We start from the raw sequence: 26,211 nt of genomic DNA on the forward strand, positions 1-26,211 counted from the left end.
CTCCAGCTCTTGGTCTTTGAGGAATCAGTGGCTCTAATATCTTGTTGCTCATTTCTAAGAAGAGTAGAAATAGTAAAGACACATAGTAAAGAGAGAGCAGAAAGGTTTCCCATCCTGCATAAACAGAGAAAATTTCCTTCTGTCCACATGGGACAGTCTGTTTTTGTTTTGTTTGTTTTTCTTTTTCTTTAACCTCGAGGTTGGCAAAATATCTCCTTTAAAAATTCTGTATTATCAATTTTATTGTATCCTCTTCCATAAGGATACTCCAAAGTTGGTCACACCTTCAACCAATTGAAAAGCAGTAAGAAGCTCTTGTCTCCAACCTGCATCATGGCCTTATAGAGAAACTCCCTTGGCAAATTGACAATGGCAGAAGAAATCTGGGGAGTGGGCCGGGTGCAGTTGCTCATGCCTGTAATCCCAGCACTTTGGGAGGCTGAGGCAGATGGATCACTTGAGATCAGGAGTTCAAGACCAGCCTGGCCAACATGGTGAAACCCCAGCTCTACAAAAAATATAAAAACTAGCTGGGCATGGTGGCATGTCCCTGTAGTCCCAGCTACCCAGGAGGCTAAGGCAGGAGAATCGCTTGAACCCAAAAGGCGGAGGTTTCAGTGAGCCAAGATTGCACCACTGCACTCCAGCCAGGGTGACAGAGCGAGATCTGTCTCAAAAAAAAAGCACATTCTGCACATGTATCCCCCGCCTTTTTTTAGAAGAAATTAAAAAAAAAAAAAAATCTGGGGGTGGCTGGTGAGGAATGTGTTGTTGTGCCCTACAGAACTGAAATAGAAGAACTAGAGATCAGAGCAGTAGCTTAACTATGGTTGTTGATTTTAGCTACGTGATCTCTGAATAGTCAAGAAATGGTCTGGTCTGAACATATTAGATGATCTGGCTCTTAAGAAGTTATAAAGGCAAACTTTTTAAGGTTAAGGTGGTGTGTCATAACTGTCATCCCAACTGAAGCCACTGGAACCACCCTCCTCCCCCACCCACGGAGTGACTTCCAGGTGGGAAGGCAGTTATGGCAGTTATGACAGTTGGGAAGTAGTAGAAGACACAGAAGGCACAGAAGGCAGACTTCGCTCAGCACAAAGAAGAATTTTCTGATAACCATACTGGCAAAATGAACTGGGCTGCCTTCGGAGGGTCTGAATTCTTCATCCCAGAAGGCATTCAGATAGATTCGAGATGCCCACTAAGCAGAAATATCACGGAATGGTATCAGGAGTAAAGGAGGGTTGGGGAGAGGGAAGGTTTTGACGTGCTCATCTCTTCCCTCCTCGCGAAAGCCCTTCCCATAATTCAAAATGCCTTCTCATCTGTATGATTTTGTGACTTTCATCGTATCTCCATGGGTAGAGAAAAGTAGTTAATATGTTGTGCGGTGTTTCTGAAAGCGAGGTCCACGGATGACCTAACATTTGTATTGCCATGGGACTGTGAAAATCGACTCTAGACCTACTAAATAGGAATCTTTAAGGGTGGGGCGGGGCCCAGGAGTCTCTATTTTAATGTTTTTTTTTCTTCTTCTTTTATTCCTAGCCACTAGACTACCAGGGATATTTTAATATGTTTTGTAAGTGATTCTTATTAGTAGTAAAGTTTGAGAATCACTGGCTTAGTGGTTCAAAGCACTTGGGAGGTTCAAATCCTGCCTCTGCTCCTTACTCACTGAGTGATCTTGGGTGCATGACTTAAATTCTCTGGGCCTTAGTTTCCTTATCTATAAAAATGGGGATAATAATTAATTCTAGCTTTATGGGGATTTTGTGAGATTAAATAAGATACTGTGTGTCAAGCACTCAGTACCAGAGATCTCAAACTGATGTGCTTTAGAATTACCCCTGTGGTGCTTGATTCAGTGCTGATTCCGGGGCCCCATTCCCAGATGTTCTAAATCAGTAGGTCCTGAGAGAGGGCCCAGGAGTCTGTATTTTTAAACTTTAAAAATGATTCTGATAAGATCAAAGTTTATAAGACTATCTTGCAGTGTTTTCAGTAGGATAGCACTGTGGCTTCATAGTCAAAAAGATCTGTCTGTGTTCAAGAACCTGTTCTTCCCCTAAACAGCTATATGACCTTAAACAAATTATTTGAGCTTTCTTGCCTCCAGTTTCTCATGTGTAGAAAGACTGTAATAATTTCCATTATTGGTTATTTTACAAATTAATGCATGCAAAGTCCTTTGCAAAGTGCCTGGCATATAGCCAGTGCTCAATAGATTATAGCTAAAATCTAAACAAAATGCAGCCTCCAATCCCTTGTTAGTCTTAATTGAAAACATTGCTAATATTAAGCCCATTTTGAATTAATAAAAAGTTCTGGTCTTCATTTTACATTCAGTGTCAACTGAAGCACTGAATTTACCTTTTTAAAAATACAGTTCTTTGAGACTACCATTTATTGATTAAGAAAAACATAGGCCAAGGCCAGGCGCGGTGGCTCATGCCTGCAATCCCAGCACTTTGGGAGGCCAAGGTGGGCCTGAGGTCAGGAGTTTGAGACCAGCCTGACCAACATGATGAAACGCCATCTCTACTAAAAATACAAACATTAGCTGGGTGTGGTGGCACATGCCTGTAATCCCAGCTACTTGGGAGGCTGAGGCAGGAGAATCGCTTGAACCCGGGAGGTGTGGAGTTTAGTGAGCTGAGATTGCACCACTGCACTCCAGCCTGGGTGACAAAGTGAGACTCTGTCTCAAAAAAAAAAAAGAAAAAAAGAAAAACATAGGCCAAATGAATTCTTATTGGAGGTGCAGTTAGTAGTCACAAACATATCCTGCTTGGGTCCCCACAGAGAAGGGACCCTCAAGTGCTGGGATCCCATTTGGCTAGACATGAGAGATCAAGTACTAATGGAAAGTTTTTCATCCCCTCTCTGCTTTGCAAAGTATTTGACTTAACGTTTTCTGTAGGAGGCAATTTTGGTTATTTTTACCTGCCTGATTGATGGCTGGCACTTTGGTTTAATTCTATATTTCAGTGATATTAGCCTTACAAGGAGAGTTAACTCTTCTATCCCCAGGTAGGATGGCCCCAGCTTTCCTTGGCCTTGGGCAACACTCCCTACTCAGGAAACCTCACTTAATAATAGTGCATGTGGGTCTCTCTCTTTTTTTTTTTTTCTCTCTCTCTCCCTCTCCTTGTGGCCCAGGTACCATTACTATGGCATTGCAGTGAAAGAAAGCTCCCAGTATTATGATGTGATGTATTCCAAGAAAGGAGCTGCCTGGGTGAGTGAGACGGGCAAGAAAGAAGTGAGCAAACAGACAGTGGCATATTCACCCCGGTCCAAACTTGGAACACTGCTGCCAGAATTTCCCAATGTCAAAGATCTAAATCTGCCAGCCAGCCTGCCTGAGGAGAAGGTAACCACAACTGAAGTGACTATTTGGGGTGGGTGGTTTCTCTCTCTCTCTCTCTGTCTCTCACACACACACACACACACACACACATTTATTGCAAAACAGTGAGTTTAAAAATATAGATAGAAATCCAGGCCGGGAGAGGTGGCTCATGCCTGTAATCTCAGCACTTGAGAGGCCGAGGTGGGTGAATCACTTGAGGTCAGGAGTTCGAGACCAGCCTGACCAACATGGTGAAACACTGTCTCTACTAAAAATACAAAAAATTAGCCGGGCGTGGAGGTGGGCACCTGTAATTCCAGCTGGAGGCTGAGGTGGGAGAACTGCTTGAACCTGGGAGGCAGAGGTTGAAGTGAGCCAAGATTGCACCATTGCACTGCAGCCTGGGCAACAAGAGCGAAACTCCATCTCAAAAAAAAAGAAAAGAAAAGAAATTAAAAAAAAGCATGGACTATAGTTAATGACAATTTATCACTATCAGTTTATTAGTTGTGACAAATATATCCTAGTAATGCAAGATGTTAACAATTGGGGTGAGGCATATGGGAACTCCCAGTACTATCTTTACAACTTTTCTGTAAATCCAAAACTATTCTAAAATAAAATTTGCTCTATCAATCTCTATCATGTATGCCTATCTGTCTATCTACCTATCATCTGTCTTCTGTCTATCTACCTACATACCTGTCCTATGATCTTATGCTGTCTCATGAGGAAAGAACCGCTCCCCTCTGAATTGCTTTTCCACAGGATAAAGTCCATTTTCCCATGTGCTGCAGGGGATTTGGTGAAATCATAGTCTAACAGTCAAAGAAGATTTTATAGGTATAGTGAATGTGATAGTTTTGATCATAGAATATTTGGAGCAAGTTACTGGAAAAACAAATTTGGGGAAGTTTCCCTTGGGGTATCACATTTCTTTTTTTTTTTTTTGAGATAGAGTCTTGCTCTGTCATCCAGCCTAGAGTGCAGTGGCACAATCTCGGCTCACTGCAACCTCCGCCTCCCAGGTTCAAGCAATTCGGCCTCAGCCTCCCAAGTAGCTGTGATTACAGGCACCTGCCACCACACCCAGCTAATTTTTGTATTTTTAGTAGAGACGGGATTTCACCATGTTGGCCAGGCTGGTCTCGAACTTCTGACCTCATGATCTGCCCGCCTTGGCCTCCCAAAGTGCTGGGATTATAGGTGTGAGCCACCAGGCCCAGCCAATTATCACATCTTTAATGCACCTATTGATGCAACCCAGTGCTGCTCTAACATGTATTGAGCTTCTACTAAGTCTCCATGTCACACTAGGATCTGGGATGCAGCGAAGAATGAGATGAGTCCTGCTTTCAGAAAGCTTAGAGTCAACCAGGGAGACAGATGCTTGTATAAGTCAAATTAAGTTTATATAAAATGCATGTCTATATTCTAAAATGAGGAAAATGAACTTGTATCTGTAAAGGATACATTAAATCTAAGAAATAGATAAATATTTTTTCTTAAATTTGCTTTTTTGTCAATAAATACACAAATGAACTTCCTGCACCATGGATTTAAAATTCTCAGGTAATTTAAAAAAAAACATAAAAATAAAAAACGTATTGGATAAATGGACGGGGAGATTAATTTTTTTTTTTTTTGCTAGGCACATTGCAGAGAATTTCCAAATGTCTTACGGTGACTTAGGCAGAATCACTTCTTCATATAACTATACATTGGATTTTAACTTTTTAGTGATCTCAGCCAATGAAGAGAATTTAGTTCCATAACCCTGCTTAGCTCTATGTGCCAGGCACTGTACTAAGTGCTGGCTACATGAGCATGAATAAGATACCATTTTTGTTTTCCTAGAGCTCACAGTCTCAGGGGGTGGAAAATAGGGGCAGAAGGAGAAACCAGCGCATTCCATATCTCAGGGAGAAACACGCTCGTGCTGTGTGAGCACAGAGGAGGGAGCCGAGGGTCAGAGAATGCCACCTAATGAAAATCAGTCTCACCTGGGTCTAGTAGGCTGAGCAGGTGTTAGGTGAATTCCATCCCCCCACAGGGAAGAAATGACTTAAAAACTGAAAGTCCAAGGGCAGCAGCAATGTGTATTAATGTATGTCTTTGTTGTTGATCCTCTACCCACCCCCACAGGTTTCTACCTTTATTATGATGTACAGAACACACTGTCAGAGAATACTGGACACTGTAATAAGAGCCAACTTTGATGAGGTAGGTCAACAAGGGTTGAGCTGTGAATACTCGGTGTTAAAAATCTTATAACACTAGCTTCTATTTCATGAGCTCCTGCTAGGTGCCAGGCCTGGCATCTAGAAGCCCTTCCTGGATACCCGTTAGCTCACTTCATCTTCATGAGATCCCATGAAGCAGGTATGATTATTATCCCCATTTTATAGACCATACATGTGTATAGCAGTGGGCTTGGCCTCCTCCTTTGACTGAACTGGTGAACTGCCTCCTGCCCTATCAGCACACTAGGAAGACCATTTTGCCAGCATATCATTACACCCAGGATTATAGATTCAGAGAAGCTAAAGAAAAGCTTCCTTACATTTTGGAAAAAATATATAAAAAGCTTTATTCTATTTTGTATATTTAGGCTTTTCCTGAGGCTTGTCCACTTTGGTACATGTGGAGCTGGTTACCCTCCATTCACAAGGTCTGATCCATAGATTTCCATCAAATCCCATCAGTAGGGCCATCGTTAAATACAAACAATGTAAGAAGTCCATTTTATTTTAAAATATTGTAGTTAAAGAATGGAGAGGAGGAAATGAGGATGGAGGGAAGAACAATAACCAATAATAAAGTTATATAACTTCATTATTTTTTGAGGGAAGATAATGTGGTCTCTAAAAGGACTATAAAAAACCCAGTAGTTATTGATGGAAGAGATCCCAGAAATTCCTTTGGTGTGTGTTTTGTGGGGAGGGGGTGCTGTTGTAGGTGGAGGGGTATAAAAATGATGTCAGGTACAAAATGCTCTTCTCCCGTACTTTTCTGCCTTCCCACGGCTGTGTCCTTTAGGAGCAAATGTTTGTTGAGCACTTCCACTATCACTTTGCTCATAGACACAGCTCCAGACAAGATGGGAGTGTATTGGTAAAGAAGTACTGTTCTTCCTTCTCTTGACTTTTATCCACTAGACTTCTAAAATGTACTTTAAAATCTCCCAAATTACTTGAGCAACGATTTCAGTGAATTTTTTCTTTTAAGAAAGAAAAGTCCCTGCTTTCTTTTGAACTGTGGTTTGGCTCTATCTTACATTCCAAAGATCACTGAGATCAGGACAAATAATGATTCGTGACTGGTTAAGACAATACTAGCTGCTGTAACAAATAACTCTCCAAATCTTAGCACACTGGAGGTTTATTTCCCACTCATGTCACAATCCAGTGCGTTTGTTCTTGGTTGGAAGGCTGGTTGCTGGGGGTGATTCAGGGACTCAGGCTCCTTCCACCCTGCCCTACAGCCTTGGAGTCCTCTTTGTTCAGCTGATGGGTGGGGAAAAGAACTACTAGGAAGGCATACCCTCTACTTATCCTTGTCAGCCCAGAAATAAAATAGCACTTCTGCCCATATTCCATTGATGGGAGCTGGTCCCACGGCCCCACCTTAATGCAGCAGAGGCTGGGGAGTGTGGTCCCTCACTGGGCACTCAAATCTCTAATGGACAGCTGTTCCTCTCTGCCACAGTTACCAACAACAAAACTAGTGGCAGTCCCCCCTTATGTTCATGTGTAGCTTACTCATCTCAAAACTCACTCTCATTTCATTTCATTTCATTTGCTTAATTCCAACACCTATTGGGTCCCATACACTATTGGAGAGATAAGTAAAACACAGCCGATAGGATGGGGGGAAGGCATGTAACCAGCAACTAGGATGAAGAATACATGGTGAGAGGTCCAGAAACGTTGAGGGGCAGATGCTGCTATGGGAAGAGTGCCAGGCTTCAAGTCCCAGGCTTGGATTCAAGAGCTGGCTCTGCCTTTCAAGCCTCAATTCCTCATCCTAGAAATGAAGATTTAAAAAAATCATCACCATCTATTTAGTTCATAGTGTTACTAGAAGGAGGAGATAAGACTATGCCTGGTAAAAGCTCTTCGTAAACTGTAAAAGGTAGTACAAATGCTTGTTCTTTTCAGATGTATCAACCAGAGTGTTGAGAGACTTGGCCAAGGTCACAGAGTTGGTTAGGGCCAAAGGTGTGATCCAAGGTCCTTCATCACCTGACACTCTTAGGCCAATTCCACCCCACTGGCAGGAATATTTGGTGGCTGCTTTTAAGACAGCTAATTCTTCTCAGCCACAGAATAATGAAGGGAGACATTTTTCCTCTGATGAGGATGGCTTTCTCCTATAGCTGAGAAAAGTCATTGGTAAATGGATGGTGGATGTATCTGGTACACCTTGACTTTACAGTTGGTTTCAAGTCTTCCAGGTCTTTAATATCAGTTGAGGTTACAACTTATGCTAGTATCACAGTCCTAAATTATCTTGTTTGTTCACTTGTTCACTGTTTGTCTCGACCACTATAATGTAAGCCTTTGAGGGCAGGAACCTCATCTGTCTTGTTCACTACTATATCCTATCTAGCCATACTTTTAGGCTGTCAGTAAATATTTGTTGGGTGAATGAGTGGATGAATGGATGAACAGGTGTAGAAATGTCATTGACTTATAACATTGTCAAGAAATTAAAGAATGCAAATCTGAGGCTGGGCGCAGTGGCTCACGCCTGTAATCCCAGCACTTTGGGAGGCCGAGGCGGGCAGATCATGAGGTCAAGAGATCAAGATCATCATGGTCAACATGGTGAAACCCCGTCTCTACTAAAAATACAAAAATTAGCTGGATGTGTTGGCACGCACCTGTAGTCCCAGCTACTCAGAAGGCCAAGGCAGGAGAATCGCTTGAACCCAGGAGGCAGAGGTTGCAGTGAGCCAAGATTGCATCACTGCACTCCAGCCCGGTGACAGAGTGAGACTCCACCTCAAAAAAAATAAATAAATAAAATGCAAATCTGCATGTAGGGGACTCAGGAACGTCTTCTCCAGACTACGTTGCACAATAAGCTGTAAAGTTCAGTAGTCTTGTGATTGAGTCCCAAATCCGCCTTGACTAGCCTGTGACCTTGAGCGAGGCACTTAACCTCTCTGAGCCTGGATTTCTTTTGCTACAAGATGAAAATAATAATTATACCTACCTCATAGTGAACATGAAATTGTGTATGTAAAGTGTCTGATTTTGTTCTAGAATATGATAAATGTTAGGCATTTTTGTAATTATTTCATTGAGAGCCTTCCAATACTGTTACACTTAGGGACCCCAATTGCAAGTCATCACAGGTGTTTTCACAAGGTGCCAATGTTCAGAATGAACTAAATATGAACATGGAAAAAGAAATAGAAAATTTGCTTGGTATTCCTAAGGAAATCATCTCCTAGTACTTCACTGAGCTGAGAGACAAAGGGCAGAGAGTTCAGAAGATTGAAACAGATACCTCAGGAAACTTAATTTTACTAATAATTTGGAATCATTTGCCTCTGATTCTTTCACTGTTTATACTTGTAAGGTGTAAGAACTTATCAGAACTCTCCTTTCTGTCTAATAATGTTTCCATTTGTTAGATGCCTACAGATGCCAAGCATTTTACATAAGCTATCTTATTTCACCCTAAGCTATCTTATTTCACCCTAATAGTAGGAAGACATCATTATCTTCATTTTACAAATGCTGGTAACTCTCAGAGTTATATATTTAGTCCTGAGCTCCAGATTCAATTGACTCGAAATCTAACTTAACACGGCCAAACCAGAGCTCTTAATTTTCTGCCCCAAATCTGTTTTTCCCAGGTCTTAGATTGCCACTCCCCTCCACCCAATTGCTTAAGCCACAAACTTGGATTCTCCCCTTTCCCTCACCCTTCACATCCAGTCCATTGGGAGATCCTGTCAGCTCCACCTTCTGCAGGGAAACACTGCATCTGTCCATTTCACGCCTAACTTCCAAGCCTTAGCGCTTGAGCTAAGGCCACTCTCCCTCCTTCCTTTTCCTTCTCACCTGGAAGAACATTATCACTCGACAATAAATGGCCTAAAATGCAGAGAGTAGGAAGGGTGGTTAAAACTGGAGAATACACCTTCTACAAAAGCCACTCAGGAAACTAAGGATGTGGATCAGCCTTCCCCGTGAGGCTTGAATAGGCTTCAAACAGACAGATGCCTGCTAAGGACACTGATTTTGCACAGATTTGTTTGAATCCACACAACAGCTGATCTTTTCTAGACGTTCTGCTAGAAATTGACTGTTCATATAAAAAAGGGGGTACGGCTGCCTGCAAGAAGAGCTAAGTAAGGCAAATGAATTCAAAATCTATCAACTCAGGAATCAGCTGGGCAGAGCTTCTTAATCAGAGTTAGAGGAGCAGACAAGAAGGCCCAGGACCTGACCTGAGCCTGATGCCCAGGGAATAATGAGCTGGCATCAGGGGACAGTGGAGGGTCCTCTGGAGGGCAGGTCCTTGTCCAAAAGCGGTGGACATCTCCAGGCTCAGGCCACGCTAATAGTCAGCCACCGGGTGTCTCAGTGACAGAACAAAAGTCTTGATAGGTGAGTGGAGCCACAGTAGGGATCCTGGCTGGGTGACACTCAGAAACATAGGCAAGAAAGTCTCAAACACCTAGGGCAGGACACTGATCTCTTGAGCCCAGTAGTGGTAGTGCCTCCATGTTATAATAGTAGTAATAACAGCTAACCTTTATTAAACATCTACGATGTGCCAAGCACTAGAAGCACTTTTTAGAAATCTTTACCAAAACCTATGCAGTAAATACTGCTTTTATCCCCATTTCACAAAAAGGGAATGGAGGCTTAGAGATATGATACTCCTCAGTAGTGGAGCCAGGATTAGAACCCTGCAAGTCAGTCTTCCCTCCTCCAGATTTTGTTTTAATTTTCAATCTGGATGAAAAGTTTGCAGTATTTCCACTGTTATGGAATAAACAGGACTCTAACTGAAGTCTTTTCAATTTACAGACCTGACTTCATTCACCACTATGATCACGTTTTCGGCAATCACCACTTCTCTCCTAGGAAGTCAGAGGGGCATGCCTTTCTCCCTGTTGCTTATCCTCCAAGCCTTCCATCCAGTACTTCCACGAGGAAGTACAGGCAGGCTGCAGGCATCAGGGAAGCCTGTTCACAGGAGGCTGAGATGGAGTCACCAGGCTAGAGTCGGGGCATGGCTCCACTAGCCAGAGGCAGCCTTTTCAGAGGAAAATTAGGCCCTACTCCTTGGAGGGGCCTGAAGGATGCTGCAGGTTACCAGGGCAGGGGCAGAAAGCTGGGAAGTGGGCAGCAGCCTAGGGAGAGACATGGGCCTCAGCAATGGGGTAGAAACCCAGTTACCATGTGAAGAACAAACTAGCCATAAGAGAGACTGTGGAAGGACTGAGGCAGACATAGGCTCTATCTCTTCCATTCTCTGACTGGCTGTCTGGCTTTGGACAACTAGTATCTCTGCAAATAAGAGTAATGATTCTCAGCTATAGTATTATGAGTATTACATGAAAGAATCTAAGCAAAGTACCTGGCATATAGTAGGTACTCGATAAAGAAAGCTAATGGCGGCCAGGCGGTGGCTCACTGTAATCCCAGAACTTTGGGAGGCCGAGGCGTGCAGATCACCTGAGGTCAGGTGTTCGAGACCAGCCTGGTCAACATGGCGAAACCCCTTCTCTACTTAAAAAATACAAATATTAGCCAGGCATGGTGGCACACACCTAGAATCCCAGCTACTCAGGAAGCTGAGACAGGAGAATCGCTTGAACCCAGGAGGCGGAGGTTGCAGTGAGCCAAGACCACACCACTGCACTCCAGCCTGGGTGACAGAGCAAGACTCCATCCCCCCAGAAAAGAAATATGTCCTAATGGCAATAATACTTGCCCCAAAGTGTTAGACTAGAGGGACTCAATTATCTCCCATGCCAAATCAGGATTGATTTGGGGAACCAGGGATGTGGATAATACTACATGTGGAACTCAAGAGTGCCCATCTGATGGGGAGAGAAGGAAACATGATCCAGAAACCAAGTCAAACCCATTGGAATGTATAAAAATTCAGAGTTATGTGTTCCCCAGCTTCAAGATGGGCTGTTCCCCAGCTGAAGATGTGCTGCAGATGTTAGCTGATAGCTGAAGTCTAGATTTTCTCAAATGTTATTATATACATCAGTTACTATCTTCTACTATTTCTCTTCACTTCCCTTACCTTTCTCACCCCTTCAGCCCCTATTCTACTCAACTTCTAACCCACAGCTAAAAGACAGAGGTGTAGGGGAGGCAGCAAGGGGTTCTCTGTTTTGGACATTCACTCTGCCCTTCGTTCAGTAACAATGTGGCTCAAGTTCCTGCTATCGTCATATTAATAATAATAATTGCATTTCTGGGTGCCTGCTATAATCTGGTTCTTTGCTAGTGGTTTGGGGAGTTTTAAAAAGTCAATGACACACACTTCATGTGCCCACATAGCTTACTGCTCAGGTATCACCATCTAGCATCCCATATAGCAGCCACTGGCCAGGGAGCTTTGGGAAATGGAAGAATTCCGATATGAAAAGCCTCTTGCACTTGACCCAATCTTTGATGCACAAATTTGAATCAGGAGAATTTTGTGTGTGTGGCACCTACTCTCCTCCCTTCAGCCACACTCCTTTTACCTGCGACTCCCATACCTTTCCCTTCCTTCCCAGAATACCCAGGGGCTTCTGAGGTTCAGTGGCTCAAAGAATAGTGAGTACTAGTGCTCCAACTTTTTCAAAAACAATGCCCCACCTTCCTGTCCTTAAACTCTTCCCAGACCCCAGTAAGCACTGAAGGGGCTGAGGGGTGAAAGTGCTTCATCTTTTGGGGCAGAGGAAACCCCAGCCTGCCAGGCTAGGCAGTTCCCCAGCAGTGAGCATGTTGCATGCCTAGGCAGAGTCAAGACTTGAAGTGGGAGAAATTCCCAGGGCCTCCTCCAACATGGCAGGCTGGGGGTGACTTCTGCTGCCACAGGGGAAGTAGATGACAGCGTTGTAGACTGGGTTTGTCTTGGTGGAGTCCCAAGCTTCTGTTGGGAGGGCCCTGGGTAACCTCATGGTTCTTCTCTCTGTGGGTCAATACAGGTTCAAAGTTTCCTTCTGCACTTTTGGCAAGGAATGCCGCCCCACATGCTGCCTGTGCTGGGCTCCTCCACGGTGGTGAACATTGTCGGCGTGTGTGACTCCATCCTCTACAAAGCTATCTCCGGGGTGCTGATGCCCACCGTGCTGCAGGCATTACCTGACAGGTGGGCATGCTTATTCTTGTCTTCCTTCACGGCTGGTCCACAGAAGGGATTGTTCTGCTTCTCTTGTACTGATTATAATCATGCACTGTCCAGAGGCCTCCCTTGTAAAGACCATTAATATTGAACTTTTAAATATTAAAGTTTATTTATATTTTGGAATATAAATAAACTGTTAATATTTTGAACCATTTGTGTGGCTTAAAATTCAAAGGTATAAGATGGTGTACAGTAAACAATCTCCCCACCTGACTCCTGTTCCCCAGACAACCCAGTCCCTTCCCAGAACATCAAATAGAATCATTTTCTTGGAGTCTGTCCAGATCTGATATGCACATGTAATCAATGCATATAATGTACTGTTTTTCTTACTGAAATGGTGACATACACTATATCCTGTTCTGTGCCTTGCTGTAAAGCAAAACAACTTAACCTTGAAGTTTATGCTAGACAACTTCCATGCCCCTCCAGATGCACTCTCCACCACACTTCATGCTGCCTTCCACTGGGGCCAGGGGTGGGGCATATGCCGATAGCATGGGCCACCACACAGGGCACTTCTCAGGGAGGGATGGAGGGAGGAGACTGAAGTCAGGAGATGGATTCTCTGGCCCCCTTCCTGTGAGATTGCATTGAGCTGGGTGGGTTCCTTCACTGGGCTATGTTCCCTTCCAAGCAACTTTCCAGGATGTCCTTGAGCACAGGGTGGGCGAGAGCCTGTGCTCTGAGCCTTAGGTTGCAGCAGTCTCCCTTATAGTTCCTCTACCCCTGTCCATACCTTTGTGACATGTCCCTTGTAAATAAACCCACCCATTTAGAGTGGCACTCCTTCCTGTTGGGACTGTTACAAAGCACATTCCACATCCATGTATAAGGTGTAAGGAGCTTTTTTCTTTTTTACAACTGTATAGGGTTCCACCGTCTTGCATTTAGTCAATTCTCTTGATATTTAATCCAGTTTTGTCCTACTACAAACAACACTGTGATGAATGACATTTCATTTACCTTTTTTTTTTTTTTTAACATGGTGAAGTGTATTAGTTTCCTGTCACTACTGTAACAAATTACCACAAACTGGCGGGGTGACTTAAAACAACAGAAAAGTTATTCTCCCACACTTCTGGAAGCCAGAAGTCCCAAATCAAGCATTGGCAGGGTTGGTTCCTTACTGAGGCTCTAAGGGAGAGTATGGGCCATGCCTGTCTTCTGGCTCCCGGTGTTGCCAGCAATCCTTGGTGTTTCTTGGCTTGCAGACGCATCACTCTAATCTCTGCCTCCACTTTCACAGTGCTTCCTGCTCTGTGTGTGTGTGATTTTCAATCTGTATACCTTTTCCCCACTCTCGTCTTATTGCACTGGCTAAAATCTTTAGGATGATGTCCTAGCCTAGGCAAGGGTGGACATCTTTGCATTTTCCCTGACCTTAAGGGGAAAGCATTCAGTATTTACTATAAAATACAATGCTAGCTATAGGTTTTTAATATCTGGTTGAATGTGTTTGTGTTTGTGTGTGTATAATTATTATTATTATTATTATTATTATTATTATTATTATTTTTGAGACAGAGTTTCGCTCTTGTTACCCAGGCTGGAGTGCGATGGTGCAGTCTTGGCTCACTACAACCTCTGCCTCCTGGGTTCAAGTGATTCTCCTGCCTCAGCCTCCCAAGTAGCTGAGATTACAGGCGTGCACCACCATGCCTGGCTAATTTTTTGTATTTTTAGTAGAGACGGGGTTTCACCATGTTGGCCAGGCTGGTCTCGAACTCCTGACCTCAGGCGATCCACCCACCTCAGCCTCCCAGTGTGCTGGGATTACAGGCGTGAGCCCCTCACACCTGGCCAATTATTTTTTTTAAAGATGAGGTCTTGTTCTGTTGCCTGGGCTGGAGTGCAGTGGTGCAATCATTGATCACTGCCCACTGCAGCCTCAAACTCCTGGGTTCGAGTGATCCTCCTGCCCCAGACTGTGGAGTAGCTAGAACTATAGGCATGCCCCGCAGGACCTGGCTAATTAAAAAAAAAAAAATTTGTAGAGATAGGGTCTCACTATACAGCCTAGGCTGGTGGTCATAAATTTTTAAAAAATATATTGCTAGATCTGAATTGTTAATATTTTGTTCAGAGGGTTTTATAGTTCATCAAAGTTATTTGATCAATAATGAAAGTTATTCATCTTTAGTTTTCTTGTCTCATAATGTCTTTCTCTTATTTAGATATCAGAGGAACCCTGGCCTCATAAATGCATTGAAAAGTGTTCCCTCCCTTCTTTTTTTTTAAAATTCATAATATTTTCTTATTATCCTTTTAATATCTGTAGGCTCTATAGTGATGTGTCCTTTCTCATTCCTGATGTAGGTAATTTGTGTTTTCTTTCCTTTTTCTTGGTCAGTGTGACTAGAAATTTTTCAATGTTATTAATCTCAAAAAATAGCTTTTGGTTTCTCTGGTTTCTTGTTTTCTGTTTTCAATTTTATTGACTTTTGCTTTTTATCTTTATTCCTCCCTTTTTGTGCTTGCTTTGGGTTTATTTTGCTCTTCTTTTTTTAGTTTCTTTAAGTGAAAGCTTAGGTCATTGATTATAAATCTTTCTACTTTCCTAATAAAAGCATTTAATGCTATAAATTTTATTCTAATCTCTACTTAGCTGCACCCACAGATTTTGATATGTTGGGTTTTCATTTTAATTCAATTCAAAATGTTTTCTACTTTCTCTTGTGAATTCCTCTTTGATCTATGGGGTATTTAGAAGTAAACTGTTTAATTTCTAAATATTTGGGGATTTTCAAGATATCTTTCTATTAATAATTTCTAGTTTAATTCCCTTCTGGTCATATTATATACATAGTATTATATCAATTCTTTTAAGTTGATACTTGTTTCATGCTCCAGAATGTGGCCTATTGGTGAATGTTCTATGTGTACCTGAAAAAGCTATATATTCTGGTATCATTAGGTTAATTATTCTATAAATGTCAACTAGGTCAAGTTAATTGATAGTATTGTTTAAGTTTTCTTTGTCTTTACTGATTTTCTGTCCATTTGTTCTACTGATTAGCAATAGAGAAGTATAGACACCTCCAGCTCTAATTGTGAATTTGTCTATTTCTATACATTTTTGCTTCATGTATTTTGAAGCTCTGATATTAAATGCATACAAATTAGAACTGTTGTGTCTTATTGGTGAATTGACTTATTTTCTTTTTTTTTTTTTTTTTTAAGAGACGGAGTCTCGCTCTTTCACCCAGGCGGGACTGCAGTGGCGCTATCTGGGCTCACTGCAAGCTCCGCCTCCCAGGTTCATGCCATTCTCCTGCCTCAGCCTCCTGAGTAGCTGGGATTACAGGTGCCCGCCACCGCGCCTGGCTAATTTTTTTGTATTTTTAGTAGAGACAAGGTTTCATGGTTTTAGCCAAGATGGTCTCGATCTCCTGACCTCGTGATCCACCCTCCTCGGCCTCCCAAAGTGCTGGGATTACAGGCGTGAGCCACCATGCCCGGCCGACTTATTTTCATAATGTCTTTTTTTATCTTTCATAATATTTCTTGTTCAGAAGTTTACTTTGTCTGTTTGTAATATAGCTACTCCAGGTTTTTTTTTTAATTAGTGTTTGCATGACATTTTTTTCCCACCCTGTTAATTTGTCTTTATATTTGAAGTAGATTTCTTGTAACCAACATAGAAACATAGAGGGAGGTCTTTCTTTTTCATTGTCTGGCAATTTTCCTTTTTAGTTGGTATGGTATGTGTAGATCTTTATATTTCATGTAATTAAATATATGGCTCAACTAAGATCTTCCCTCTTCCTAGTTGTTTTCTATTACTTTCATCAGTTTTTGCTCCTTTATTCCTCTTTTGGTGCCTAATTTTTTGTTAATTATTTTTATCATCCCATTTATCTCCATGGTTGGCTTTTTTTTCCCCCTCTGAGACAGGGTCTCACTCTGTCACCCAGGCTCCAGCTGGAGTACAGTGGCACAAACACAGCTCACTACAGACTCAACATCCTGGGCTCAAGCAATCCTCCCACCTCGGTCTCCTGAGTAGCTGAAATTACAGGCATGTGCCACTAAACCTGGCTAATTTTTTTACTTTTATGTAGAGATGGGATCTTGCCATGTTTCCTAGGCTGGCTTGAACTCCTGGGCTCAAGGAATCCTCCTGCCTCAGTCTCCCAAAGTGTTGGGATTACAGGTGTGAGCCACCATGCCTGGCCATGATTGTCTTTTTAAAAATACCTCTTTAAAAAAAATTTACTAGTTGTTTTAAGTTTGTATATCTTTAATTATAATATACCTTCAAATAACATTATACTGCTTCACATGTAGTATAAGAATCTTAACAGTATACTCCCAATTTGTCCTCCCATTTTTTATGCTATTGTTGTCATACATTTTGTTTTTGTATATGCTATAAACTCCTAAAACATTATAACTATTTTTGCTTTAGATAACTATCTTTGAGAATGATTAAAGATACGAAAAAATATTTTATATCTGCTTTCATTCACATGATTCCTAATCTTCATTTCTTTGTATATATCCAACTCATCTGTGTAATATATGAGTTGGATATGTAATCATAGTCCTCTGCCTGCAAAATTTTCTTTAATGTTTCTCATATTGCAGGTCTAGTGGTAACAAATTATTTGTTTTTCTTTGTCTGAAGAGGTCTTTATTTCTCTTTCATTTTGAAAAATACTTTCACTGGGTATGGTATTCTGAATTAACAAGTTTTTCACTTTTGGCATTTTGAACATTTCACTCCGTTGTCTTTGGCTTGCATGTGTGTCTTTTGTGCATCTCTGCTCTCTGTAGGCAGCGTGCCTTCTTCCCTCGGATGCCCCCACGGTTTTCTCGGTCTTTGGTTTTTCAGTCTCTATCTTTGGTTTTCAGTTGTTCGACCGTGATGTGTCTCAATGCTTTGTGTTGTTTTCGATCCTACTTGGGGTTTTCTGAGCTTCTTGGATTTGTGCTTTGATGTATTTCATTATTTTTGGAAAATTCCCATTCATTATCTTCTTCTCTGCTTTCTCTCTTTTTTCTCCTCCTGGTGTTTCAATTACAAGTATGTTAGGCCATTTGATACTGTCCCACAACTCCCGGATGCTCGATTTTGCTTTTTCTCTACTCATTTTTCTCCTTGTGTTTTAGATGGAGTAATTTTTATTGACCTATCTTCAGGTTCACTAATTCTTTCATTTGCTAGGTCAATGCTACTAATGAGACTATTGAAAGCGTTCTTTATCTCCATCACTGTACTTTGTTTTTATGTCTATTTCTAATATTATATTTTTTTAAAAGTAATTTCTGCGTTCTGGCTGGGTGCAGTGTGGCTCACACCTGTAATCCCAGTGCTTTGGGAGATGAAGGCAGAAGGATCACTTGAGGCCAGCCCAGACAACATAGCAAGATCCTGTCTCTACAAAAAAAAAATTAGCTGGGTATAGTGGCTTGTGCCTATAGTCTAGCCACTCAAGATGCTGAGGCGGGAAGATTACTTGAGCCCAGAAATTTGAGGTTACAATGAATCATGATCCAGGCTGGATGACAGAGCAAGACCCTGTCTCTAATAATAATTATTATCACATTAGCACTTCGGGAGTCCGAGGCGGGTGAATCACTCAAGGCCAGGAGTCTGAGAACAGCCTGGCCAACGTGTCGAAACCACGTCTCTACGAAAAATACAAAAATTAGCTGGGCGTGGTGGCGGGTGCCTGTAATCCCAGCTACTTGGGTGGCTGAGGCACAAGAATCACTTGAATCCAGGAGGCAGAGGTTGCAGTGAGCTGAGATTGCACCACTGCACTCCAGCCTGGGTGACATAGCAAGACCCTGTCTCAAAAAAAAAAAAAAGGCTGAAATGACTTGTCTACCTTCACCTGCAAATAAATGAAATAGTCAGGACTCAAATATTCAAGAAAACCACAAACATTCATTCATTCATTAAATAAATGTTTATTGATTACTACAATGTGCTAGGGACTATGCTAGTTCCTGGAATACAGCATTACATAAGATAAGCATGCTTCCTGCCCTCGTTGAGTTACAGTCTGCCAAAGGAGACTGTTAAAAAATTACGTAGTTATGTAATTACCACTGAAATCTTAGCCTGCAAGGCTTACAAATCAAGTGCCTTTTTCATTAAATCAGGAAGACAAAGTTATTCAAAAGATCAGGCTCCATCTGAGAGCTGACTTTTCAGTTTTATATATTCATTCATACCTCAAACTTTTTTGAGTGCCTTTTCTGTACCAAGCCCTATGCTTGGCATCATGGAAATGAGAATTGGCACTAGAAGTTCTCACTCATGACCCTGGGCAGGCCCAGGCTGAGGCACAGCTCCCCACCCCCTAGCTCAGACCCATCCCTTCCTTTCCAACTCAGAAGAGCATGTTGAAATTCAGGGGAATAAAAAAACACTATTATAGAGATAACCGTGGATCATACACTCCCATTTATAAGAAAGGGAAATCATTCTCAAACTGGGGTTTTTCACTTCTTCCAAGTAATCTCGGCACAGTGGTTGTTAATAACAATTGGGTTAGCTATAGTAAGAAAGTGTGTGTGTATGCATATGTGTGCGTGCATGCGTGTGTGTGCGTGCGTATGTGGTATGGGCAGGGAGGAGAAGTCAAAGAGGCAAAAGACTGAGGACCAAGCCTGAAATGCCAAAGGAATAGCAACATTGGACAGAAAGGCAGAGGGCACTGGAGATGGGGAGCAGCAAAGCACGTCAAAGTGCACAATGTGGTACTTTCGTCAAAGTGGAGTAGGACAGCGGTTATAAGTCAGATAGACCTGGGCTTGACTCCTGGCTCTGCCACTTGCTGCATCTCTTTGGACAAGTAAAATAACTTTTGTGAGCCTCGATTTCTCACCTCTCTGCTGGGACTAATAACAGTATGTACTTCTAGGGCTGAGGTGAGGATTAATTAAGAAAGTACATGTGAAGTGTTTAGTAGCTTGGCACATTGCACTCATTAAAAGGTAACTGCTGTTATCACCATTGTTGCTGTTGTAACAGCATCACCGCTGATGGGCATTCAGGGAGCTACGAGTGTGGAGTTAAGATGTAGGAGAAGGGCTGAAGCTGGAGCTGTAGACTTGGCAGCCACCCGCACAAGAGGGAGGAAAAGTGTGTCCCTAGAAGTGGAGGACAGACCCTGGCATCCCAGCCTAGGGAAGGAGAGAGGTGGACGGAAAGTGGAGGAAGGAGGTTGAGCTGCAGGTGTACACCCACAGAGGACAGTATGTCAAGAAGGCATAGATGCTGTAGGAGATGGAGTCAGTTGGGGCTTAGGGAGGCATGTCTTAGAGCAGGTGATCAGGAGGTGAGCTGCTATCTGGGGCAAGAGCTTCCAGGCAGAAGGGACGGCAAGTGCAAAGGTCCTGGTGAGGTAAGCAAGAGCCTGAAGTGTTGGAGAAACTGAATGGAGGCTAGTGCTGCAGGGATGGAGTAAGCTGAGAGGACAGTGGGAGGAGCTGCAGCCAGAGATAAGGAGGGTAGGGAGGGGGACAGTTTGGACAAGGCCCATTGTCCATCTGGGGATGGAGAGCCATTCATTCTTACACTTCACTTAACAAGCATTTCTTATGTGCCTACTATGTGTCTGGCACTATGCTAGGTACTGAGGATACAGTGATAAGGAAAATAGACATAGTCCCTGCCCTCTGCATGGAGGGTACAGTGAGAAAGATGCACAATGATCAGATAATCACACAAGTTGACATAACAACAAACTGTCACAACTACATGGTCTTTCAAGAGGAATCATCAGGGGTGCTGACCTGGTCTGGGGGCTTCAGGGAAGGTTTGCCTATAGAAGTAACATCTAGTCTGAGATTAGCTGAATAACGAGGAGCTAAGCAGGTGAAGAGGGAAGAGATGATCTTGACAAACGGTGCCAGGGGCGAAGGCCCTGAGGGGAGAGGACCAGTTGGAGGCCAGAGGTCCGGAATGCGGAGAAAGGGAGAAGGTGCAAGGTGGGGCCTTGGGGGCTGCAGCAAGAACTGGGGTTTTTATCCTAAGAATAATGTGAAAACACTGAGGAGTTTTAATCGGAATTACAGGTGTTTTGGAAATATCCCTCTCACAACGTGGAAGATGGAGTGGAGGTAGGAAGGTGAGCAGGGCAGGATGGACTCAGGAAGCTACTGTAAGTCCGGATGAGAGATGACGGCAGCCTGAACTAGGGAGAAAAGGGAGAGAAGTGGCTGTGCTTGGGAAGTAATTTGGAAGCAAAATCTGTAATATGTGGTAAATGGAAAGAGAGACCGTGTCCAAAATAGTGTATGCAAAACTGGATACTTGCCTAAAGAAATTGTAACTGAATTAATCAAGTCTTTAGAAGCAGACAGGATAGATGAATAGATTACATGACACTACAAGACAGAACTCAATCAAATCAGAGTGTAGGACATTCCAGGGAACAAATACCATGATGTTGCCAATAAATAAATGGCACAAAATAGGGGGAAAAAAAGATTTAAGAAATAGAACAGGGCAATGTTATATCTTTCATGCAATGTGTGGACCTTGTTTGGATCCTGATTCAAACAAACTAAACATCTTTGGGAGAAATAGAAAAATCTGAATGCAGACTGGGCTGTAGATGATATTAAGGAATTACTATTCATTCCGTTAGATAAACTAATGGCATGGAGGATTTAAAATTTTGCACACACATTGTGTGCATGTGTGTGTATACATGTACACATATGTATTTAATTAAACCTTGCCAGTGAGAAATACACACTAAGTTTTTAGGGGTTAAATGACATCTTGGATTTGTTCAAAACACTCCAGAAAAGAAAAAGTGGAATATAATATATTAAACTGGCAAAAATGATGCCAATTGTTGAAGCTGGGGCATGGATGCTTGGAGGTTTATTATACTACCTGTCTTGGGGTATGTTTGAGATTCTTGAAAATAAAAAAGTGGTCAATAAAAATAAAATGATGAAAAATAGAGTTCATACTGAAATAGAGGACACAAGAAAAGAAGCAGGTCCAAGGGGGAAATCACGAGTTCAACTTGGAGACCTCTGGGCCGGAGGTGCAAAAGTTAAGTGCAGACTGTGAATCTGCGCAGACGGGAATTTCACAGATTCAGTGAATCTGTGGGCTTAGAGAAATTACCCGGGGAAGGAAGAAAGCTTTGTGAGAAGAGAGCCCAGGACTAGACATGAAGAACTGGAAGGCGTGATGACCAGGCAGAGGGCAGGAGTTTTGTGACTGGGGAGGAGCAGCAGAAGGAGGGATCACAGAAGCCAAGGGAAGTGAGTGTTTCCAAAAGGAGGGCGCAGGTGACAGAATCGAATGCTGCCAAGATGTCAAGCAGATGAGAACCATGACAAGTCCACTGGGTTTGGAATCATGCATGGGGGCTGTTTAGGCTGAGGTCAGGAGTGAGGTGAGGAGGGAAATGGGAGGTGAAGGAAAGGAGACAAAGAATTGGGCAGTACTTTGAAGAAGTCTGTCTGTGATGTGGGAGAAAGGGCAGTGGCTTGAGGAGATAGAGTGGAGGAAATAAGAGGTTTTTTTTGTTGTCGTTGTTTTTAAGGTGAGACATTCTTAAATGCATTAAAATAATGAGCAGGACTGGGCATAGTGGCTCATGCCTGTAATCCCAGTGCTTTGGGAGGCCGAGGAGGGCGGATCACTTGAGATCAGGAGTTCGAGACCAGCCTGGCCGACATGGCAAAAGCCCATCTCTACTAAAAAGACAAAAAATTAGCTGAGCATGGTGGCACGTGCCCGTAATCCCAGCTACTCAGGAGGCTGAGGCACGAGAATCACTTGAACCTGGGAGCCGGAGGTTGCAGTGAGCTGAGATTGTGCCACTGCACTCCAGCCTGGGTAATAAAGCAAGACTGTCTCATAAAAAAATTGATGAGCAGAATGATCTAGTAGAGAAGAAAAAGCTGAATATACAGGAGAAGGGACTGTTGGTAATGTAGAATTCCTGAGAAAGCAGCAGGGGATGGCAAGAGGAGGGATCACTCGTGGATTCTATCAGGAAGGAGGAAGAGATGAACCAGGCAGGTAGCTGAGTGCTGATGATGTCCTTCCTTTGTGTGTGTGTGTTTTTTCTCCCCCTGAGAAGTAGGAGGTGATTCCACCCGCTGGCAGGGAGGGGAGAGTTGGGGAACTGGAGGCGTAAGGGTCTTGAAGAAGGTTGGAGATAGCCATGAGAAAGGAAAGTGAGTGACCAGAGAGAAAAGGGGTTGCCCAGCAGGGTGGAGGTTGGTGATTTTGTGTCTGACAGGAGACAGTGGGTGAAAGGCTGAACCAGAGCAGGCTAGGCGGTGTTGGTGGAAGGCAAGGATGGATGGTCAACAGGGGAGATATCCCTGTGTCTGGCACAACCAAGGAGGACTTCGTGGAGGAGAATGAACCTAGGCCTGTGAGCAGACGGCTTTGATAGCAAGGGCCAGAAAATGGTGGCCGGTGTCTTCTCAACTTCAAATTCCCATCTTATTGCAACCTACTGCCCTGCTCCGTGCTTCGCCTCTCCAGTTCCCTCCTGCTTCCTGTTCTAATATGGTCTTTGACTCTTGGAATCTAATATGGTTTCAAGGCCCATATCAGGTTTGCTTGCTAATTTAAAAATAGGCTGTTTCTTCCCAGTTCCCACCAAATGGCAAGCAGTTTGGTAAGCTGGGTGGGCAGGCATGGCAGTTATGTTGCCAACGGGGTTCCTGCCTGCCTGGGAGGATCGGACAGGACTGGGCTTTCTAAGGCCCACGGTCCACTGTCTTCACCCCTCATACAAGCTCTTCAAAAGCATGAAGGAGCATGTTTTGCTTGCATCTAAATAGTTCTGGATGCCACCAAGCCTTGCAGTGGGCATCAGTGACCAGAAGAGTATACTCTATTCATGCCCTTCTTAGACCCACCAGCTCTCCACAGGGCTTGGGCTGTTGGCATTGTCTGAGGTTGCTATTACAAATGGCAGCTATTGGTAGCAGCCAAAACATGATTAAGGGAAATAAAACCCTCTAGGGGCTTGTGGGAGGAACTGAGCAACATGTGCAGCACTTAAAACTCATCGTTTGTCTTTCTAGCTTAACTCAGGTGATTCGAAAGTTTGCCAAGCAACTGGATGAGTGGCTAAAAGTGGCACTCCACGACCTCCCAGAAAACTTGCGAAACATCAAGTTCGAATGTAAGTACTGAGTTGGGAGCGGGATGGAAGAGAGAATTACATTTTAGTGCCAAATATTTTACATAAGTTGTTAATAGTAGCAGCAGCTACCGTTTACTGGTTGACTATAAAGCACCAGGTATTATACTAATTACTTTACATATGTAAATGTATTTAATCCCCATAAAATGTTTATTATAGGTGGCACATTTCTTCCTTTGCAGAAGAGAAATCAACTTAGAGAGGTAGTAAGTAGCAGAGACAGGATTTTCTCCCAGGTCTGTCTGACACCAAAGTTTCTGCTCACCACCACCATCCCCCTTATCTCATTTAATCCTCATGCTGCCTCTGCGATGTAGGAAGTAGTATCCCTGTTCTACAGATGAGGTTCTAAGAGGCAAAGAAAGTTCCCCCAAAGCCACGCAGCCACGCAGCTGTAAATAGGGGCCAGGAATCAAACTCAGGTCTGAGATTTCCTTGAAGTTACTGCCCATAAAATGGTGGTAGCAGGAGAGAGAGAACAGCTTAAGGGCTTCACGCATTCTCTGCCTAATTAGAAAGCCAAATTAATATTTCTCATAAAGGGATTGAGACTGTGAACCCTTTCTTTGCTGAGTGTTGGCACCCATTCCCCAGCATTAGTTTTCTATTTTTCTGTTTCAATCTGCCTGTACTTGCGGGGAGACTCATGTACAGTTCATTTGTTGCTATTAAACAAAGATGAAATGATTTTCAGCAAAACAAAGTTTTAAAATATACATTTTTTAAAGCCCCATTTGAATACAACAGCTTGCTATTCTTGCCTGAAATAAGTGCCAGTGAGCAAAATGAAGGCGATCAAATTACCCTCTCTCCACAGGCAAAAGGAGCCCTTTCAGACACGCTTTGAGGCTGCCTGCAGTGGCCATCACCTATTGATAAAGCCCGCTTTATTTCATGGCTCTCAGCTCTTTTCTTTTCATGAGCACTAAATTCCACATCACAAAGTTAAAGAAAAAGTAATTAAGGAGAAGGATTAACGATTGATCAGCCTGGAAAATTAGAAGTCCATCTGCCCCCTCCCACCCCCATTCCTCCACCCCATACCTTATTTTTCAAATCAAGCCAGCTCTGAGTACAAATTAGAATAATCCTAGAGAAATTTCTGACTATTACTTGACCAGTTCAGAAATTACCAAGAAGAATGCCCCCGCACCCATTTTAATTACGCCGACAAAACAAACCTGTTCAAAGTCGGCGGCGAGGAGGTTTGTTGGACCTTCCACCTGTGTGTGTCTGGAGGAAGCTGTTCTTCCCAGGGAGCCCAGCCTGGGAGTGTATTTTGAGAATGTGCAAGGGGTGGAAACAAGCCCCACTGCAACGACTCTGTAAGAATGAAGAGCTAGGGCAGGCACATATCTTGTCTGCGTTGAAATCCACAGATATAAGATCACCCTACTTCAAATTATCAGCCTATTATGTCAGTGTAGGATACAAGACCTTTTCCTAGCTGCAGTCATCATCAAAACATGCAAATAGGTCATGAAGATCATTTGATAAAAAGGACAGATTATGAATGCAAAGCCAGGGTTCCACCCCAGAAGCACCTCCTAGCCCCACACACCGCTGAGGCTAAATCAAGGTTTACTATTAGACATACTACTTTTTAAAGGGACTTGTTCAAAGCTTCCACTTGATTCCTGCAATTATTTATAGGGAGAAGTGATTGAGCTTGCAATTAGCGAAATGAAAGACGAGTAAATAATTGCTTTTACTCACGGTTGATTGACGCCACCATTTCTCACAACTGCGAGTGTATCGTGTGCATGACTTTGAAATATGTACCCCAGATGTCACCATTAGGAAATAGTTGTTGAAGCCCACATGGGAGAACAAAGAATCAAGTGCAGGGTTTTGCCAGTGGGTACATAAAATGGGATTGGGCAGTGAGAAAAATGTAGGCAAAATAACAGGCTACTTTTTGAAATGTGCCCCTGGAAAATCCAAGTTAGAATCATAAAGCATGCAAATATTTCAAACTAATTCTTTTCTCCTTGCAGTGTCGAGAAGGTTCTCCCAAATTCTGAGACGGCAAACATCACTAAATCATCTCTGCCAGGTAGCTGTCCTCCATTATGTGTTTTAATCGCTGCTGAGTCATTGCAAATGAGGGGGCAAATCCACAAAAACAACTTCCTGCAGGATCTTTCAGGTTAACAGGGCACTGTCTCTATTATTTTTTAATTTCTATAGATAAGGAATGAAAACATTAGCCAATAACTAGTTTCAATTAATATACAAAATAATTTCTGATATCAGTTGCCCCTTAACATTTCAGATATGTTCTAGGTCCACAGTTCTGTGTTTCTCTTAATTACCCAG

General features: G+C 42.8%; 1 protein-coding gene across 10 annotated transcripts in view; it reads left to right on the top strand.

The window, feature by feature from the left end:
• RFX4 (regulatory factor X4) overlaps positions 1–26,211 on the top strand; it is a 177,139-nt gene that overhangs the window by 101,510 nt on the left and 49,418 nt on the right. For 5 of the 10 annotated variants that reach the window (XM_055238362.1, XM_055238361.1, XM_055238364.1 and 2 more), the window contains 5 exons: positions 3,166–3,379; positions 5,504–5,581; positions 12,540–12,703; positions 23,771–23,871; positions 25,890–25,948. In XM_055238362.1, the coding sequence (XP_055094337.1) occupies positions 3,166–3,379; positions 5,504–5,581; positions 12,540–12,703; positions 23,771–23,871; positions 25,890–25,948 (616 nt within the window). The other 5 variants (XM_055238365.2, XM_055238368.2, XM_055238369.2 and 2 more) reach the window with 5 other exon arrangements.

This window comes from Symphalangus syndactylus, chromosome 13 (genome assembly GCF_028878055.3).
Source record: "Symphalangus syndactylus isolate Jambi chromosome 13, NHGRI_mSymSyn1-v2.1_pri, whole genome shotgun sequence".
In the NCBI taxonomy this organism is placed as follows: domain Eukaryota; kingdom Metazoa; phylum Chordata; class Mammalia; order Primates; family Hylobatidae; genus Symphalangus; species Symphalangus syndactylus.